General features: G+C 38.1%; 1 protein-coding gene across 1 annotated transcript; it reads left to right on the forward strand.

Annotated features, from left to right (window-relative positions):
* Positions 1-49: 49 nt before the first annotated feature.
* LOC134284771 (solute carrier organic anion transporter family member 4A1-like) lies at positions 50-20,677 on the forward strand. The gene is made up of 3 exons (XM_062844029.1): positions 50-237; positions 12,764-12,866; positions 20,257-20,677. The coding sequence occupies exons 1-3, from the start codon at positions 219-221 to the stop codon at positions 20,660-20,662; spliced, it is 528 nt and encodes a 175-aa protein (XP_062700013.1). The 5' UTR covers positions 50-218; the 3' UTR covers positions 20,663-20,677.
* The last annotated feature ends 1,628 nt before the right edge of the window (positions 20,678-22,305 follow it).

Here is a 22,305-nt window from a genome sequence, read left to right on the forward strand (position 1 = left end):
TTCATTTTACTGTCATAAAATTTTCCCTCACGCCCTTTGCACTCCCATCTTTTCCACAGAGCTGCACGCTGGCCAACGGTTCCCTGGCACCGGACGGTACCGAGAATCTCTCGTGGAATGTTTGGTTTTTCTTCACCGCTCAGCTACTGTTGGGTGCGGGCGCATCGCCGCTGTACACCCTCGGGGTCACCTACATCGACGAGAACGTCTCCAAGAAGATGTCATCTGTTTATTTAGGTAAGTCCTAGTGAAGTGGGGGGGGGGATGTATGGATATATTCATGAACGCGTGGGGTAAGTAACATGGAGACCAATAAAAGAGAAACTGCTATAAACCAAGATGATGAGGGACCAACTGAGCTTAGTTCGCTAAGCAACGACGGGGAAACAATCGCCAGAGAATGAAACCTGTCGCATTGTTTGGGTTTTGCGAAGAAGGTGCTAGCGCTGTTTATTATTGTTGTGAATATGTAGCTCCTTTTAGTGCACGGTTGATTTGCGGAGGGGTGCTAATGGTTCACAATTTATGGAAAGTAAACATAATTTAAGAAAAGAACAACCGTTATCAGTATTTACCACGGAAAGGGTAAATATTGAATACTTTTTTTTTACCGTCTTTGAAACACTGAAACGCTAGCCTAAACTTGGTAATTGATTTTTTCTTCTTCGATTGCTTCTGGTTTCCTTATATATTTTTGCTTGCTTCAATTTTGAATTTATATTCCTATATTGCAATTAAAAATATATTGATCATGATTTTCAAAAAAAAAAACCAGATTAATCAATCTAGTGTTGATAGTGCCTTTCTCATCGAATATGTCCTCATGATCTTCCCATAGAAGTTAGCCAAAATGTTCATGAATCCTGAGAACACTTCATTTAGAAAAGCAACAATTTTAACAAAGACATCATCATTTTGGGAAACTTTTTGATGGTACATATTCCTATGCTATGTTCAACAGCAAAACAGAGCTTAACAATATTAGACCTCTCAGTTGACTGCTTGACCACCTCAACCCTAGTCATGCATTGTGGTCATTATGACTCCATTCCATGCACTACGGTAACGGGTGAGCGGCAGCTAGTGCATGAAGAAGTTTAACTTTATTCACAATCACAGATCACTTTGTGGTTTTCAACAAAGTTTTTTTCAGCACACTGCAGGCTATATTTTATAATCATTGGTAACACGATTCATGTAAAATTTGACCTCCTTGCGAGAAAAAGGCAGAAAAATGAAATTTTCAATTCAAATTTCAATCGCAATGAGAAGAGCGTGGGCTCAACCAGCCGCACCCACATTGTGAGCAGTAATTTTAGAAGCAAAAGGAGATTGAAGATTGAAAAAACTTTAATCGGTGTTGATGCGATCAAATATTTTTTTTATGAGATCGCTTTGGCTTTGGTCACAATTTTGTTCCCTTGCATATATGAAGACTTTGATCATTTCTTCACTTATAATCTTGCCCAACGTTTGCAGGATATCAAAAAAGCCACGATTTGATTTATCGCTTTGACATTTATTTTGTTCACTTTTATAATTCCACTATTTGATGCGCAGCTTGCATGGGTTTTGTTCAATTTTACGTTTGACCACTTCCGGCAGAAAACCTGGAACCGATTCCGGTTGTCCCAAATATGTTCTGAGACTATGTTCTTGTCAACTGTTTATCGGGTTTACTAAAAAGCCGAATGCTTATGTCATCTGAGGCTATTTACTTGCTAATTGTTCGGCAAATTTTTGAGGAAGCCGAGATTTTATGTGTCGCATGTCTATTTAATCACTTCCGATGGAACAGTAATCGATTCCGAAATACTATTAAGTACTAATTCTAGATGTGGCCTGAGACAATTTTCTTGTTGACCGTTCATCAGATTATCAAAAACGCCGCTATGGTTTGGTTCCCTTCTATATTTTACCACTTCCGGCGGGTTACTCGTCTCGTCACCAGGTCTGGAACACTACCGGTTCTCCAAAATATGGTCTGAGATTATTTGCTGACTAACCGTTTATCATGTTGCTGAATAAGTCATGTATTGGTTCTCTTTTACATTTGACCAATTCTGGCGGGACACTCGGAATCGGTTCCGTAACACACTGATATGGCTTGCGCCAATTTTCTTGCAACTGCTCATCATGTTACCTAAAAAGCCGTGATTTGAGGTATCGCATGCATGAAATTGGTTTCACTTCCGGCCCGGAACCGGTTGCGTATCACTACCGGTAGTCTTCTAAATAGTCTGAGCTTGCTTGAGTGTATTAGGTTATCAAATAAGTCGCACTTTGCTGTTTCGCATGCATAGGTTTGTTCAATTTTATATTTAGCCGCTTTTGAAGGGAAACTCGGAATAAGTTTCGGCACTACTGGCAGTCCTTAACCGTTATGTGGCCGGTAAACTTTTTGCTTTTTTCTACACCGTGTATTTTAAATGGGTGCTGGGTACCCGGGTACCCTGCCGGCCACATAAGGGTTAATGTGGTCTTAGCCTAGTGCCTTGATAAGCGGTCATCAAGTTGTCGGAAAAGTCGTGATTTGATGTGCCGCATGCATAAGTTTTGTTCACTTATGCATACGGCCACTTCCGGCGGGACACCCGGAGCCGATTCCGAAACACTACCGGTTCAGATATGGTCTGATACTATTTTCTTGCCAGCTTTTATTAGGTTATCAAAAAAGCTGCGCTTTGATATGTAGCATGCATGGATTTGGTTCACTTTTATATTTAACCACTTCCGGCGGGACGTCAGGAACCGATTCAGATATGGCCTGAGACTGTTTTCTTGCTAACTGTTCATCAGGTTATCGAAAATGTTGCAATTTGATGTGTCGCATGCATGGGTTTGGATCACTTTTATATTTGACCACTTCCACCGGGACACTCGGAACCGGTTTCGGAACAATACCGGTTCAACTATGGTCTGAGACTGTTTTCCTGCTAAGTGTTCATCAGGTTATCGAAATTGCCGCAATTTGATGTGTCGCATGCAGTTTTGGATTATTTTTATATTTGGTCACTTCCAGTGGGACATCCGGAACCGGTTCCGGAACACTACCGGTTCAGATATGGTCTGAGACTGTTTTCTTGCCAGCTTTCATTAGGTTATCAATAAAACCGCGCTTTGATATGTCGCATGCATGGATTTGGTTCACTTTTATTTTTGACCACTTCCGGCGGGTAACGGTTCAGATATTGTCTGAGACTGTTTTCTTGCTAACTGTTTATCAGGTAATCGAAAATTCCGCAGTTTGATGTGTCGCATATATGTGTTTGTTACATTTTTATGTATGGCCCCTCCAAAGGGTACTGGTCCGGAACACCTAAATGGCCATAACTCCGGTACGGCTGATCCGATCCCAACCGTTTTCAATAGGAAACAATGGGACCAGGTTCCACGTCGAATGAACCGTCGGTCATTAATATCGGTTGGGAGCTGAGTTGATTGGTATATGTGACTCGACCCCCCGGGACTTCTATCAAAAAGTCATTTTTGGAGTGAACATATAGCCTTTCCAGTACACTTAGGCTCTGTCTCAATTGAGATATTAAAAATAATTTTAATCAAATTTAACAGTTCGAAAATTATTTGAAAGCTCAAAAATCATTGTGCTGTCAAATTTAATTTTTTTTCCTGGCCCAATTTAAACACGTCAATGTTGATCGATGTTGACAATGTTGCCTTACCAAAAATGATTCCGCTCAGAAATGAAAACTTGTCGGAAAATTTAAAAACAAAATATTACTTTGCCTTGAAATTTCTTCGATGCTTTCCTCATTTATTCCTCCAAGTTGCCTCTCACTAGAAATTCTCACTGATGGTTCTTCCGTAGCACAATTTCTCCAGCATCTGGAATAAACTGTCATTGTTATTAAAACCACCGAACAAAGGAGTTTACAGTGACTCTTTAGGGAAATTCCTGGAGAAACTTCCGGAAGAATATAGAAGAAATTTGTGAGGAATTCCTGACAAAACTAGAGGAATTGTTCCAGGGTGTCTTGAAAATTCTGGGGGAACTTCGCGAGGAGTTCCTAACAAAACCCTAGAGAAGTTCATAACAAAAACTTCCAGAGATATTCAGAAACTCCTGGAGCAGTTGCGGGAAGAATTTCCGTAAGTACTGCAAATGAGAAATTCCTTGAGGAATTGTTCCATTTATTTCTAATCCCTGGAGGAACTTTAGGAGGGATTCCTGGACGAGATATTGGAGAAGTTTTAGGATAAATATTTATAAGAAGTGCGCAGAAAAAAATCCTTTGTTGCACGTCCTTATGTTGACTTCACATACACAAAAAGGGAATCAAGAGGTAGCGTGAATACGTTCGATCGTTTACGACCACTTCACTTCCTATCTATAAATCTATTTATATATAAAAATGAGTTTGAAGTCCCTTTGAGGCAACAAAACTCACGAACGGATAAACCGATCAGCATGACTCTTGCACGGTTCGACCCGTATTCTTGGTGGCAGTGTTAAAAAGTTATCAAAATTATCAAGAAAATAGTGAAGTTAATGTTTTTCAATGAGCTGGGAAGAAATTCACCATGATCGAAATTAAACCAATCTAGAGGGCGGCCAACAGTTGTAAAAGTTTGCCGAGGCAGCTAGTAAATATAAAAATGTGTTTGAATCCCCTTTGAGGGAAAATAGCTTAAATACTGATTTCTTTTTATGAGCAGGGAAGAAAATCAACACGATCGAAATATTTATCTAATGCTGACTTCTTGAACAATAGTCAACGGAAAACACTTCGCTATCCGTCGCCAATCAAGCTACGGACTTCAGCAGGATAAAGTACAATTAAGCAAAATTTCATCCATACCAAATCCATACACATATTTCTATGATAAAAATTATTACATTATATTTATTACGGACGCATAGACGGGCCCACCTCAAAATCGACGCAAGAGAGAAACAGAGAGAAAAGCGCAAACCGTAAACAAACACCAGTGGACAAGCGCGCGCATGCGCGAGCCGGTGAGGACGAAAATTATCGTTCTGTCAAACATAAGTCTGCTCTAGAGTCCCTATAATTAGAGTGCCAATCGAGCATGACGTCATAGTGTCCTCACCGATGAATGCTACACTGTGACGTCATGCTCGATTGGCTCCGATCGAAAGTGACAGTCCGCCAGACTCTAACTAGACTGACTCTAGTCTGCTCTGGAGCAGAATTATTTTTGACAGTTCGAAAATCAAGGAAAAATAATTTTCGAACTGTCAAATTTAATTAAAATTATTTTAATTATCCCAATTGAGACAGACCCTTAGTGTACGAGAAAGGCAAAAACATGATATTCATATTGGGAATAAATGCATTTCAACATTTATCCCATGTTATTATTTCAAATAATGTGTGAGTATGAGCGATGAAGAAAAATAACCACTCGATATGGCAAGAATAACAGAATATTTAAAAGGAACCATCAGACAGAAACTGTAACTGAGGTAGCTTATCATCTTCCTTACTCTTTTGTACCCACTTTTAGAATCCTCAAAGCAGAATGTCCTCTTCGATTGCGTGTAATAAGTTCTAGTGCCTCTTAGTTTCGTCCTCTAGATTATCCTCGACACCTCGTCAAATAGTATTTACATCAGATTCCAATAATAATCTAATTTCCGCTCACATCAATTGGCAGTAAGGCATGTAACCAGGACCGATCCCCTAGTAGAGCATTTCTTCTCACACTTTGACTTCAATTTTAGGGATCGCATCACTTTTTACGCTGATTGCCTACAAGGAACAACCTGTGTTATTCTCCTTTGCCATGATGGGTATGAAACTTTCCGCACAGCTCTTACTCGCCCCTTTCTATTGAACTTGGCAGTGTAAACGAAAACAATATAAAAATATTTCCATCATAATTTCATTCATCGCCCGTTTTATTATCCTGCTGCCCAAGTGAGTCTATTAGGGAAAAGGAAAAACACACGGACGTCGGGAGTACGCGTTTTGCCGGAAGTTATCTTTTCCCCTCACTGCTATTAGTGCCCTTATGGGGAGGCTCGTCGAAAAGAAGATAGGTAAAGTGCGTTTGGCTTTTGTTCAGCCACCATCACCATCGTCGTCGTTGTCGTCCTCGAGAGAAACATTAAATGGTTTCATGGATTTCCGGAGGGCGCAGATGTTCTATGGGTACCAGTATGGGCTATGGTGGTGTACTGCTAGTTGACTGGGATGTGATCGATGGGAATGAAAAGCAGTAGCAATTTTCCAATCGAGACCTATTGATTATGGCACTGCATCGGCGGCGCAGGGGTGGAGTAATTCGATTTCGATGGGTTTATTCGATTTATTGCACAATAAGTGGCTTTGATTTAGTCTCCTGCTCCTGCTAGGTGGGTGCATTACTGTGGTGCAATGGACTCTCCTGTTGTAATGCAACAGTGTGCCAAGTGTAATTCTGCTTAACGTAAATTCTACATGCGCTTATATATGATGGTACAAGTAAGTAAATCATTAATTGTTGCACAGCATGAATGTTTTGCCTGCCAAACTGAAAAACAATCCCGGCACACAGTGGGACGAAATCAAAAAAAGTGGGACATGGGTATTTACTCAAAAACTATTGGATTTAGCGTAATGTGGTCTTCTACAATGTTTCTCCATTTTTTAAGTACTTTATTTTGATGTAATAAAATTTCACTTAAGGGTGGTATACACTTAGATAAAAAAATAACTTTTTTATTTTACGCCAAAACTGAAAAATGTCTAAGAAAACATTGTAGATAATGTATTTAGAAGAAACTTTGTCGAAGACGAAAAAATTCTATCTCACAGTTTTACAAAGTTATAAGGCAAAAATGGTGTATATGTCCCTTAAAACCGTTTTTCGTAATATCTTTTTAGAATGAATTTTCCCAGTTTTCTAATGTTCGGCAAAGTTGTAGATACTGCAAAAACACACTTTTTTTCTGAAGACAGCAAATGGCCATCTTTTCGTTTAAAAGACTTAGGAATGTTTTTCTTACTTTTTTATATCAACTTTAGGGGGATAGATCATACAGAATAGCGGCTATTAGCAGCTAATTTCCACGTTATGTTGTGTATCAACCTACACCCTTTTGATACATACGCAAAACATAACGGGATCGAGCGGGATTCACTACACTTTTTCAATTTATGTATCGTAAGATTTTAGCCAAATACCCCACTTAACAAAGAGTATGTTTAAAATATTGTTTCAAAACATTTTTGTTTATTTTATCTTTGATTAGTAAAGTTGTTATTAAGCCCAAAAGCAACAACTTTTATGAAGGCGGCATTTTTACGTGTTCTGGTTTTAGATATATCAAGGTGGGTCAGAGTGTGTCAGAGTTTAATTGTTGCAAGTGGTTTCTAACCATTTTTATGTTTAATATTCAAAGGTCACAGTTGTTTACTGTTTGGTTTAAGGCTGATTTGAAGGAGAAAAGTGATAATGTTTTAAAATATGCGAGGAATGTATTTTTTCATACATTTTTTTAAATTAAATCATACAACGCACTATTATCGAATTGCTTATACTTATTTTGGAATAAATCAAAAAAAGTAGGTGTCATAAGGGCAGCCTATTTATTGCACCCATAAACAAATAGAAACTTTCCATAGAAAATCAAAAAGCGCTCCATAAAGAAGGAAGATATGTTCCATGAAAATTTGCAATGTTACCCATAAATAATTGAAAACGTTCCATACTTTATGAAAAATGTACCGGTAAAACATGAAATTTTCTTATTGAAAGTGAAATTTTGCACCAATACATAATATTGAAATACTCCATAATGAAATACAAATGCTCCATAGAAAAATGCAAATGCTCCATAAAAAATTAAAATTGTACCCATAGAAAATTGAATACCCAGCCAGCAATTTGGTTGCTATATCTAAATTGCAACTGAAATAGTCACACATATATAGCACCAAAGAAATCGTATTCAATGCACGAAACAGGCATATACATACTAAAGTGGAGGCCATATCCAAACATATATACGATTACTGCGATTCCATCCAACATAATTTACGATTTCTCTAAACATTTCTACGATTTCTCCGATTTTATCCGTCCAGATATACGATTATGCATGATTTTATTACGATTGAGACTACCAATATACGACTCAAGATTTTTAATAAAAAAAAACAATTGGTGTTCAGTGGGATTCGAACTTAGGTCCTTTGATTGAGAACTGCGCGTTATCTCTATTGGCTATATTGCCAAGTTGAAAATAGAGAGTTCATAGTGAATGGCATGAAACGAATAAAAATTAGCATGATACGGTGCGAGACTTGTGGTGGGAGCGTTGTTGTTGTGCATTGAGTGGCACCAAAAGTGGTGTCCTGCAAGAGGCCCAGAATTCACATCGTTGTTGGAATCTATACATCACTTATTGTGAGTCATTTGCTTGTATGAAAACATATATATTTGATTGAAATTATTGCTACCATGGTTGGAATGTGTCAACAACAACAAAAATACAAATTAGTGATGAATACCATTTTTTCTTTTTCTCCATTACACAAATATGTAAACAAAACCATTTACGATTTCCGAGATTAAGATTCGACTATTAAAAGTGCAGTAACAATCATATGCGACTGTAAAAATGAATATACGATTTCTACGATTTCATTCACTTCGTATACGACGCAAGTGTGACGCAAACGATCAATATACAACATTGTTATAGTTGTATACGATTTCACCGATTTTCATCATACCTTTATTTAGCAAGCTCGATTTAGCAGATTCATATACGATGTGAAGCGACGATTTCCACGATTCAGAGAAATCATATATGCGATGCTAGCGAACTTGCGGCATGACACGATTCTATCCGACTCTGTGCGATTCTACCGATAGTATCTCGCACCTTTTATGATCGGAGACGACTATATGAAACAAAATCGCAATTAAATTTTAATTTGGCATGAAATGCGATTTTACGCAATCATTGTCAACAAGTATACATATTATTATACAATTCTGATTCAATATATGAAAATATACGATTTTTTCCACACAATGATTTACGGTATGTGGTTGGCTGGGTATCGCTCCATAGAAAAATTAAATTTCTCTATAAAAAATTGAAATTGCACCATAGAAAATAGATGAATTCTCCATAAGTGTTATCAAATTGCAACATAGAAAATATGAATTGCTCCATGGAAATTTGAAAATCCTCCATAGATAGCATATTCTCATAATTTAATTCGACAGGGCTGAATTGCTTAACATTGCACTGCCTTAGTGGTGCAAATGTTTGAAGTTATGGAGCAAATTGTATTTTATGTGGTGCAGTTTGGTAATACTTATGGAGCATTTGTCTATTTTCTATGGTGCAATTTCAATTTTTATGGTGCAATTTAATTTTTCTATGGAGCAATATTCAATTTTCTATGGGTACAATTTTGTTTTTTTATGGAGCGTTTGTATTTTTCTATAGAGCATTTGTATTTTATTATGGAACATTTCAGTATTATTTATTGGTGCAAAATTTCACTTTTAATGAGAAAATTTCATGTTTTACGGGTACATTTTTTATAAAGTATGGAACGTTTTCATTTATTTGTGGGTAACATTGCACATTATCATGGATTCTTTTATTGCTGACTGCACCCCAAATTGGACTGACACAATTAGTGTGCACACACCTTCAAAGTGTGATTACAGCGCAGGGATACGTCGGATCGAATTGAGATTTTCGGTGCACTTATTCCTTGTAAATGGAGTAATAAGTGCACCGAAGACGTCGAGACGATCCGAGGCAAATGTGCACTTTTATCACACTTTTTAGGCGTACCAAAAAAAGTGTGATAGTCCGCGGCATTGTGGTTTTATTTTCTAAATCATGGAACTCCCTTGGAACGAAACGAATGGTTCAACGAGGAAGGGCACTGCAGCTCGATTTTGGAGAAAAAGAACGCAGCACGGCCGATAATGCTGCAGCAAGGAACTCGGCAGAACGTGGGGCCTTAACAAATAAAAGCGGAAACAGCAGACCCACCAGAAATGGGACTGCTGTACCGCTCCCAAGAAACATAGAAGCTCCAGAAACTCAACGCAAGCTGAAATATGCAGGGATGAGGATAGGGCCTCGTCAGGGACAGATGTGAGGTGATCGAAAGGTGGAAGCTGCATTTCAAAGAGCACCTAAACGTGGAGGATGTAGGAAGACTATGGCGACGGAGGGACTATGCCAGATCAGCAGAGACAGAAATGAGTTAACCAATATGATAGTTAAGGCGAAACTGGAAGCATTTCCTCATATTTTTGGTTTTTAATTTTTTTTATTAAATAACGAAGCAATATTTTCAAAATCGGTTTTCGTGCACATGTAGAGTATGGATCAGGGTATCTTCTGAATTTTTAACACAGTAGAAAATGTTTTTCGTTTTTACAGAAACCATTTTTTAGTGAAATTTTGTTCAAAAATGGTTTCTGCAAAAACGAAAAACATTTTCTACTGCGTAAAAAATTCAGAAGATACCCTGATCCATACTCTACATGTGCAGGAAAACCGATTTTGAAAATATTGCTTCGTTATTTAATAAAAAATCAAAAACCAAAAAATGAGGAAATGCTTCCAGTTTCGCCTTAAGGATGCCAATTTGATTGCTTATCGACAGTAGGCTTGAACGGGTATGGTTAAGTTGCGTAAATATCCACCTAGAAAGTTCAGCTGAAAGCGAAGCAAAATAAGCTTAAAAGCTAAGGGAAGAGTTTATACCACTCACTACAGCGTCTACCAAACGCATCGATACAGCAAACTGAAAGTAGTGCCATCCAAAATCCGTTGGGCAATGTTTCATGGACTTTTTCCATTGATTCTAGTAAAAAAAAATAAGCCATTCAATCCCATGAAAAAGGTTCGCAACAAACCGAAACCATCGGAAGTTGAGGTTAACTTGTTTTCGCTGCTGTCACCGACTGCAAAAATCACCGCTACTGTCCCAACTGCAGAATCCCAATACAACGGATATAAGGATGCCATTCACCAGCTCAAAACCAAGGAGGGTGATGTCGCAGCTGAACCCATCAAGATGGGCACTGAAAATATGGCCGAAGAGTCTCAGATTTTAATGAAACTTTTTCCACAGGCGGGGCTCATGGATATATGAACAAAAAAAAATTGAGAAAAATTCAGGGTCGCCTATTTTCCCAGAAAACTCAGGTGGATTTTTTTTGTTTCCCCCTGATACTACTTACATACTTTGAAAAATCATAACTCAAGAACGAAGCATCATAGAAACAAAGTTTTTTTTTAGAAAATGATGGCAAATTTTCTGAGAAATTCAAAAATATATGAACTAAAAAAAAGTTTTCCACAAAATTTTCCACAGTTGAGAAAATTTGTACAGAAAAGCCGGAAAAACTATGTCCGAACCCGTGGAAAATTTTCAGAAAAATATTTTTGAGAAGGTTATTTCATATGCTTTAATCGCTGAAATTTTTGGAACACATTTTTTTTTCGTTTTCGACTTTTGGCCAATTTTGTTGAAAAATGTCCAAATGTGTCATATAAGCCTTCTTTTTTGAAAAATCATAACTCAAGAACGAAGCATTGCAGAAACAAAGTTTGTAATAAAAATTAAAGCAAATTTTCTCAGGAATCCAATAATATATGGAGTGGAAAAAGTTTTCCCCAAAATTTTCCACCTTTAAGAGAATTCATAAAGAAAAGCCGGTAATTTTCAAAAAAAAATTTTTTGAGAAGGTAATTTTATAAGCTTTGATCGCTCAAATTTTTGGAATGCACTTTTTCTCGTTCCTGAGTTATGGCCAATTATGTGAAAAATGATCATATTTCACAAAATTGACTATAACTCAGGAAGAAAAATAAGTGCATTCCAAAAATCTCAGCTTATGAAATTACTTCCTTAAAATTTTTTTTTTTAATTTTCCGCGAGTCCGGGCATAGTTTTTCCGGCTTTTCTTTATGTTTTTTTTTCAACGGTGGAAAATTTTGTGGAAAACTTTTTTCACTTCATATTTTTTTTGGTTTCATGAGAAAATTTGCTTAAATTTTCATTAAAAAACGTTGTTTCTACGATGCTTGGTTCTTGAGTTATGATTTTTCAAAGTAAGTAGTGTCAGGGGAAAACAAAAAAATTCACCTGAGTTTTCCGAGAAAATAGGCGACCCTGCATTTTTCTCAATTTTTTTTTGATAATATATCCGTGAGCTTTGACTGTGGAAATAGCTTCATGGAAATCTGAGACCCTTTGGCCCAATTTGTACGGTACTAAAAAAATCCTCCATCTAAAACGGAAAGTTCGTGGAAAAATTATCAAGCCGGCTTCATCGACGGCCGAACGACACAGGCTAGATTCGCACCAACAAATCCTTCAGAAAAGCCGCGAATACCAGGTCCCAAGACATCACTTGTTCATCGACTTCAAGGCGTCATATCACAGTATTGATCAAACAGACTGGCTCCCTTTGCCTCCCTCCCTAGTGACGCCAATGTATGATAAACTTACAAAATCAAGAATTTCAGACAGGGCCCATAAACTACTTGACCTATCACTCTTGGCGTGGAAAGTAGCAGTATAGAATTTTGGCATGGTTGTTCCAAATTTAAATTTATGTTGCACATACCGTTTGGCACATTTTGCTCTACTGGTAGTATCTAACATGGACTGAGCACCAGCAACGTTGGTTTAGCCTATCCGGCCTGTTTTCAACACATGGTGTTGCTAAGTTTTCCCCAACTCTTAAAACTATAGTCTACGGTTTTAATAAAGCCCAATTTCCCTACCAATTTCTTCCACAGGCATCTACTACACGATGGCCGTCGTTGGTCCAGCTGCCGGTTATGTTATTGGCGGCCAGCTATTGCTCTTCTACACCGATATGTTCGTAGTGGATTCCTCAACGTAAGTACCATCCAACCGGCGCTGCTTTTCGAATAAGGCAGACTGTGTGGCAGCTTGCTAAAAAGGCATTGAATTATTCAAAACCACATTGCAATCCATCTCGTCCCTCTCCCCCAACGGAACTTTCGCACAATGTCAAGTACCGAACCGAAAACCGACACTGACTGATCTGTTTATAAACCATTTTCCGCATTGTTGACATTCGTTCACACCTCTCTATTACCTCCCCTCCCACGACCGACCAAACCTGTAACGCATCAACACCCCGGGAGAGCCCATTGTAAGTGATGTTTCATGGGCTGATCATATTTGCATTCCCAGACGCACGTACACACGCATGGCTCATCTAATATTAATAAATTCGAATTGCGTGAAAATATCTTCAGGATGTAACCATTAATCGACTGTAACGGTGACGACGACAACGAAAATGCCAACGATGTGAGCTACCTTTCTTCTCCGGGGTTGTTGTTTATAGGGGAACAAATCCCAAAATGCCAAGATGGGGTAAAATGGCCCAACTCATAAAATCATTCCTGAATGGAGCTTGATCATTACTATAGGTGAATGGTGTCAAGATATGTTTGCATCGAACATTCTTCTAGAAGCTAAGCTACCAAACCCACGAAAAATCTTTTGATTTCCCAATGAAAATCGGCAACTTCCGGTTTTTCGTGCTTGCAATTAAGGTTTTTTGGCGATTTTATTACCAACCAAGTGCTTCCAACGAGATTGAGGCACACATGGAGACGCGTGGTTGTTGATGTTTACGCTTTCCATATTAGGGGTCATTCAAATATTACGATCATCGTTTTGCGGGGAGGGGGGTAACACTCCATTTATTGAGTATACGAAAAAAACGTGACAGAGGGGGAAAAGGAGTCGGAAATGCCCGAAAACTGATGGACGTAATTTTTGAATGTTTTTATGAAGTGGCATCTTACCCCATGGCAGAAGGTCTTTTTGCACCACTTCCGTTTTACGAAACAGTTTTTAAAATCGCTAAAAATCGATGAACATGCAATAGTTTAGTGAATACTTTTGTTGAAGTATCGAGCAAATATTGTCTAGTTGCTGTTACCACTTTGAAAGCCTAACAAATGAGGCTAATTATCATTGAAAACGATGAAAATTTGAAAAATGTCATTTTGCCCCACTTGACCCTACCTATGCTTCCTGGGGCAATTTGGGACGGAATTGTTCCTTTAGCTAGTAGCTAGACTTCCAAACGACGCGCAACGAGTTGTGGAGGGTGATGACGACGTGGGAAGGATCACACTAAATCGCAGTGGCGGATAACGACGCATACTTTGCCTGCGGTAACATTTGCAGCATAATATGGAAAATGATTCAATAAGGGTTTTTCCTCGCATCGTTTGTTGCTATTTTCTGCCAACCAACCAACCAACCAACCAACCATGGTTGGTCTCGGGCAGGCAGGCAGGCGGTGTTGTTTTGCTAGAAGCTAACCAGCAACCATGAATGTGATGAGTAATAGCAACAGTGCGAAGAAGAATGGCGCTAGCTGGATGACTAGGAAAGGCTTTCAACTTGGCTTCTGTGCCGATGTGGGGCCAAGTCTGGGCAGTGGAGAAAGATAGATGTTTATAAAGTGGGTTGAGAACCACTCATTCTTTAAAAATGATTATTTATATTTTCTTGTTTTCATGCATAACTCACTAGGAACAAAAAAAAACTGAAGTACTCTCTTAATATGGGGTGGACAATGCTGTAGTTAATTTTCTTTCAGAGTTCGAATGGAGTACAAAAAAGTTCATCCAAACATTCAAAATCATCTCTCAAGCATCTATCTTATTTGGTTTCTATTACAAGACAGAATTCTGATCGTTCTCCCAATTGACAATTAATCGCCATGGAAAAATTGATACACTTTTACGTCGACCGGTTTCGAGCGTGATCTAGTCCATCTACGGGCAACATTCGCCTTGTCTGCCAGTTAGTCAAGAGTGGGGCGTATCTTCAGACATTCTTGCTAAAAGATGCATTCTTATATATTTAGAGATTTTTTTCCAGAAGTGAGACAAAAAATCTCTAAATGATTTCTTCCAGGTATCGCTCGGAAATTGTTCAATGTAATTTTCTAAGAACTCTTCCAAAAAAGAAACTTTTCAAAAAAATTCAATAAATTTGATCAAAAAGTCAAAAAGTGGAGGTTTTCTAAAGGAACTCCCCATCCAGGTTTTTCATTAATAATTTCTTCAGGATCTCAGTAGCGTTTTAAGAGTTCTGACAGACATTCCTTCAGGAACGTCGCTATCGGGAAGAGTTTAAAAAAATAAAAGGCGAAGGTGAATATTTTTGGAAAAAAATAAATGTATGAAGGTGGAGATTTTAAGAAAATAAACCATTTTTAAAGATAGGTTCAATGAGAATCTTCAGAAATTCTTCAAGTTTCCTGTAAGATTTTCTTACCCAAGCTTCTTTTCTAATTCTTATTGAAATGCTCCTAGACCGTTACAATTATTTATTCCACTTTTTGTCCCACCACTCTTTGGCTAGTCAAGGGGGGATGGGGTGGTTTCCTTCATTAAGATAAACAGAGAAACGACGGTTAATTTACAGCGTGACGTAGACGGGTTTTCAAACACATACAATAACTTGATACACAAACTGAAAGACGACCAACGACGAAAAGACGACACAGAGCCGGACATAGATAATTAGAATTAAGTGTGCCGCCCTGAAGAACGCAGGCGCGGCAAAAATTGTAAGTGTTTAATCTAGAAATTTGAAAATTGTAAATGTTTGAGATTATGTGATTGTAATTAATGTGAAAAATTGTTTATTGTTGTTCCTTTTATATGACAGTTCTAAGGATGACCAAAAAATAAAAGTAGGTTGAAACGTAAAACCAAATTACGATTCCGGGAGAAACTTCTGGAGGGACTTTTGGAGGAATCTCGGAAGAATCGCTTGGTGGATTCCTAGATGGAACTACTGGAGGAATCCCGGAAGGAACTTCTGGAGAAATCCCGCAAGGAACTCCTGGAGGAATCCTGAATGAAACTCCTGGAGAAATCCTGGAAGAAGCTCCTGGAGGAAACTCGTGGAGAAATCCTGGAGTAATTACAGAATTAATTTTTGAAGCAGCCTTTGGGAAGAACCCTAGCAGAAATCTTCGAAAGAAATTCACGGATGAACCTCTGAAGGAATTTCTTTGAAAATCCCTGATGAAAGTCCAAGAAGAACCTTAGAAAGAGCTCCAGGAGGAGTCTTGAAAGGCGCGTCTAGAAAGAAAAGTCCTGAAATGAGATTCTTAAAAAAATTCGAAAGGAACTTCTAAAGGAATGCCCTTAGAAAATTTTTGGAAAGGGACTGCTCAATGTAGTAATTCAAGAATTTAAGAATAGTTATACACGAAAACAATATTAAAAAATCATCTAAAGAAATTTCCGGGTTCTTGAATATTTGTTAGATGGTTCTTCGTAGCAAATGCTAGAGGATTTCACACAATTTGTGAAAACGATAAAAAGAAGAAGCCAATGTTTTGGTTTGTCTCGGCCGTTGCTGCCGTTCTGTATTTATCCAGATATTTTAAAAGTGCGTTTTAGCACAATGCCGTTGAGGTTGGCTCACGTTTTCATCGATATCTCATTGCTTCGATCAATGCTCACCTGTTCTGAAAAGCTTAGACTTTCAGCTTTAAAATGGTGAGTACTGATTTTAAATCGATGGTTAACATTGTTAACATGAAAAATGGCGGCCAAATCCAAGATGACTGCCAAACAGTTTTCAACTTCAAATGAAAGGTCTAAACTTTCGCTTCATAGAAATGGTTTGAACAAGTTCCAGCATAAATTTTGAGATATATCGCGATAAATTAGGTTGAATTTGATGAAAAGCCGTAATTTTGGTCACATTTTCAGTCGGCAAACGAGGGGTCCATCAATTGCACCCAACCTAAGCGGTTTTCATCCTTTTTGCCTTTCTCACACACTAAAGTGTACTGAAAGGCACTCAATAAACGAATAATCTATAGAAGACTCGGAGGGTCAAGTAACATATACCAATCAACCCAGTTCGACGAACTGAGATGATGTCTGTTTGTATGTATGTCTGTGCGCAAAGTTCACTCACTTTTAAGGCACTTCCTATTAGCAGATTTTTCGAATTTTAGCATGAATCGAACCGGAATTTTACTGTGGTTATTACTGAAAAAAATCCAATGTTGTACGTTATATCGAAGCAAATTGTACGTTATTTCAAATTCGTTATACAACAGGGGATACTCAAAATAACTGGGACAGGTAAAATTTTCCCTTTATAAAAAAATATTCAACTTGCTGTAACTTTCGAAAAGGACATCAAATCATCTCAAATTTTTACTGTAAGTTCATCAACTAGTTGTGTACCAGTGGTTCAAATTTGGAAAAGAACGGGCCATTCTACACGAAGTTATAAAGGTTCTAGAAAAAGGTATAATTGTACGACAGCCAATTGTGAGCTGTTATATCTCCGGATTCAATGAACCGAATGCAATGAAATTTTGATCATTTATGGCTAATATAATGAGCTTTGAAAAACGATCTTTTCCAAATTTTGACCACTGATACACAACTAGTTGATGAACTTACAGTAAAAATTTGAGAAGATTTGATGCCCTTTTCGAAAAGTTACAGCGAGTTGAACATTTTTTGAAAAGCGAAAATTTTACCTGTCCCAGTTATTTTGAGTATCCCCTGTATATATATACGCTACATCGAGGGAACGTTATATCGAAGATCATATGTATTTGGTAAGAAAAAAATGTCCGGAGTCCAAAATGGCCAAATCTCTAAAACTCTAAGATGAAGTTTGAGGCTCTAAAGCCATGCAATATGGGTAGATTTGGTATAGGAAAGATGTCTAGAGTCCAAAAATTGACGACCAAAATTTCCAAGATGGTGATCTAAAACCCAAGATGGCGGATCAAAACTAAATATGACGGCTATTAAATGGAGTTTTTGGCCCTAAAACCATGTAATATGAGTAGATTTGGTATGGGGAAAAAGTCTGAAGTTTAAAAATAGCGACCAAAATCCCAAGAGGGCGGACTCAAATCCAAGATTGCGGCTCAAAATTAAAGATTGCGGCTTTTTTAAGAGTTTAAGGCTCAAACCTCAAAAGCAAGATTATGATGCCTGGTGCCATTAAATGGATTTTTGTTAAACGTATGAAAGTGCGATATTCATCAACATGTCACTTCAGTTTTGTTGAAATGGTTTTTCGAAGGCACGAGAAAGGCGCCGTCGCTGCTAGGTGGATAAATTATGTTTTTTATCATATTCTAGCAAGACAAATTTTAAATTCCAGACTTAATGTAAATGTTGACCTGGTTTCAGCGAGAATTACCCAGACGTAGACGTGAACCACATTACCGTAAGAGTATCGAATTATTTAAAACATGTTAAAATCATAACATTCCATCTCTTCCAACTAACAAAAATCCTTCCTGCACACCTATGAAGGCACAGAAGTATACTGGGTCCTAAGTAGCAATGGATGCAGCACAATTTTTTCTTCCATTCTTCGTTGGTTTGTTGTGCAATTTTAATTTATTGTGCAATTTTGATTGTTGTAGTCAAGCACGGAGCAACCATGAATAATACAATGCCCTACTGATTGCATAACCAAACACTGCAGGACTTTTTGGTAACGATGTTTTTCATGATTTTGTTCTAAGTACATTATTTTTTCTATGACAATACCAAAGGGACGATTTAAATATGACGTCCATGATTTTTCAGGATTTTTAGACCTAATACATGGAGTGTCACACTTTCTCATACCCCCTCCTTCCTAAACGATGCCAAAATAATTTTCTTCCTAAACATTGCCAAAATAATTTCTGTAAAACCAGTACCCTGTAGATCTCCATGGAACCATGGGACAGAATTTTGTTCAACAAATTTAAACTTTAAGTTAAATAACTCCAAATATCAAATATTGGAAATGCCACTTTGGGGCGAAATTGATCAGCATACAATTAAGCATCGGTTGGGAAGGAAAATTTCCTTCTACGCTTAATTTTTCTTTTCTAAAATCGAACAACCGAACAACTAGTGAATTTAATACTTTAAATGCAAAATTAAATTTTTAAATTTTCCCTTAAACGCCTAAAGGTAGGCAATTTAATTTGAAATAAGTTATTTCTAACACAATAAATGACTATTTCATCATAAAATGAACTTTTTATAACTATTTAATATTCTGATTAGCTACAAAACTTCCTAATCAAGGTTCCTCAAATATGTTAAAACAGAGAATTTACGGGAAGTCCTATTAGCAATCGATTGTTTAGTAGCAATGGTTTCAGCTAAATGGGAGATACATTGCAAATTCCTTAAAAAAATAAGGCAAAACTAACTTTTTTCTCTAGACAGCTACGAACCAGATGACGTAAAAAGTTTAAGATCATTACGACGCTTAAGAGCTCCTAGTATGGAATTTCAATGTAGTACCCGAATGGTCAATTTCACCCCGCTGATCAATTTGACCCCGGTTTACGGTATCAGCAAAGAGAAGTAATTATGAGTGAGTTATGCCACAAAAGTTCATCTTATTGGATGCAGTGGCTTAATTTCCCTAACAGGGGAGGAAAAAAAATGAGTGAAACGAAGAATCGCTGTTGAGAAGAATTGAGAAATTGTTTTTCCAATTACTGATACCTAATACTCAATAGTGTAGGTAATGGAAGAAATAATATATCCATAGAACGTTTCTGTACGTTTCTGGGCTCCATTTATTGTGTGATATTTATTCACAGTTTTACTGTCGCAGTCCCGTTATTATGGTGTATGATGATCCCCCATTCAATCGGTTCGAACACCCTCATGTGCTGTTTTTACACAGCGCGAATGAATGAATATGCGAAAATGCTCAAACATGTAATCCGTTTGTAATCCTGTACGGGAAAGTGGATTTCGATGAATGGGCTTCATTGTGGAGTGGCGCGTTTGTTTGCCTTACAATAGCTGGGAATCGCCTCCAAAGGACCCATGGCGGTGTGAATTGGTCAATTGTCGTTGGTTCTGTTTTCAGTCCACATGCGAAATGGTTCCACTACACTACAGGAATGACTTTGCATTTTATTCCTCTCATTTTTACGAGAGAGCAAATTTTAAACTCGCAGGAATCCTCGCAATGTCCAACCAGACCAAAGCTCGAACGAAACAAACAAACAACTCACCAGGAATTCCATCAAAACAGCTTTTGTCCACCGGAGTACGTTGCTACAGTGACGCACCAGCACTGCGTTGCTCTCGCATCAACCTCCATAAATTGCCATTTACCTACAAGGATTCATCTCATCTGCACACAATACCTGCTGCACACCTGTTCAACTATTCCATTTATTAACCCCTCTCTGCTCTTGCTCTGCTTTTTTCAGCCTGGGACTAACGCCGCACAGCAAGGTGTGGGTCGGTGCCTGGTGGATTGGATTCGTTTTTATGGCTGCCTTCTGTCTGCTGCTGGCGATACCGATACTGGCGTACCCCCGCGCACTGCCCGGTTCGGAAAAGTTGGAAAAAGTGTCTGAGGCGCACCGGGGCGACACCGACAAGCAAAAGCAACCGTTCACCAAAATCAAGGAAATCCCCAAAGCGCTGGCGGCGCTGCTCAAGAACCCCACGTTCTTCTTTCTGAATCTGGCTGGTGCTTCCGAGGGACTGGTCATATCGGGCTTTGCGGTCTTTCTGCCGAAGCTGATCGAAAATCAGTTCAGTGTGACGGCCGTGTGGTCGGCGCTACTAATGGGTAAGTTAAGAATAGAACTGGGAATGGTTTTGGTTTAATTTAAACTAACTTTATTAGTTACTAACAGCTGAATAGTTATGCTAATTAAGGATAGACATCTCACAAATATTTTATTTTCATTTGTTTCGTGCAACAAAAACTAGTGTTCAGATAGGACTGCGATAGAATATGTCATGAAAATGGATTTTCCAGTCTTCACAAAATTCAGCTATTTAATCTTTGCCGATGTTTCGGTCACATTTGGAACCTTCTTCAGGTTCAAGCTGTTCAAGAAGTTTTGGCGGGGTTTTTAGAAGTTTCAAACGGTTTTATAGGTATACTCATAGAGACAACTAGTTACATTTGTAGGTGCAATAACCTAGGAAGTTCTTGGAGATCTTCAAACAGATTATAAACTCTCTTGATAGCACGGATTCGTAAGAAGCTGTGCAAGCATCAATTCAACACCTGAGACTCGTCGAAACCCTGTAAACGCCCTCGTAACGCATCTGAAAGCTGCTGAAAATCATCTGAAACTTTCAGGAATGGCTTTGAAACGCCTCTGAAATCCCCCTGGAGCAGTGATCCCAAACGAATTTACAAAAAACTGTAGGCCCCCTGAAACCCCTCTCGAACCTCCTGTAAAGCACCTGATACCCTCCGAAACCCTAGTAAACGCCCTCATAACGTATCTGAAAGCTGCTGAAAGTCTTCTGAAACTTCCTAGAATGCCTACGGAAACCTCCCGAAGTCCGCTCGAGCCTACCGTAGCGCACCTACCTGATATTTACTCTCCGGAATACCCAAAAACGCATCTGTAACACCTCCGAAATCCACTGAAAATCCTCTGAAACTTACTGAAATGCCCCAGAAAACCTTTTTTGAAACCACCTGGAACGCACTTGAGACTGTACTAAACCCCTTCTTCTAACAACCACAGCTCTCCTGAAACCCTCCGTAACGTTTCTTAACCCTAAAGTCTACTCGTGTAACGGTAACTTCTTTCATTACAAAGCTACGATTTGTACTCTACAATGTCCAGTAAGTCTTCTGAATGTTCAATAGACAGTATCAAATCAGTCGGAATATCCTTGGCCATCCAAACTGGGCTTGAGTTTAGATCCTAAAGCAGAAGTTCAATCAACATTTTTATCTTACGACACACTTTTGATTGCTATACAATATGGCGACCCACCAGTATCGTATTTTCAAAGGAAACATTATTTCAGAAAAATTGGCATGACTTCTTGAATCAGTACATTTTATCGATATCATAGATTTTAATACACATACATACATTGCATAACACTAAATATTACATATTTGAAAGTCTTATTTTACAGTTTCCTTTCGTTTTGTTTTTGGAAAAAGTGAAAATGAGGATAAATGAGGAGAACACTACAGATTTTTGGTATTGTATCACACATTTTGGAATGAAGAAAACATAGAATTTATGTAGCCTTTGCAGGTATAAGAGACAATTTTATGTTTCGCAGAAATTTTGACTAGTCGGGTCAAGTACAAGACACTGAAGACGACATTACAGTTGAGGACGAAATACGTATGATGTCAAAGGATGTAAATTCATAGTGGAATTAAAAGGAACAGTACTTAACCCGATTTTCTTTTTACTAATTTACTAATTACTAATTACTACACGCTTCTCGCCACCGTGGAGTTTTTTTCCTGCTCAGCGCTCACA

The sequence above is a fragment of the Aedes albopictus genome, unplaced genomic scaffold, assembly GCF_035046485.1.
Source record: "Aedes albopictus strain Foshan unplaced genomic scaffold, AalbF5 HiC_scaffold_755, whole genome shotgun sequence".
Classification (NCBI taxonomy): Eukaryota; Metazoa; Arthropoda; class Insecta; order Diptera; family Culicidae; genus Aedes; species Aedes albopictus.

What these genes read in the sequence shown, in the direction of transcription:
- LOC134284771 (XM_062844029.1), top strand. An exon ending in TTCGTAGTGGATTCCTCAAC is followed by an intron (nt 12,867 to 20,256) that starts GTAAGTACCATC and finishes TGCTTTTTTCAG; the next exon opens with CCTGGGACTAACGCCGCACA.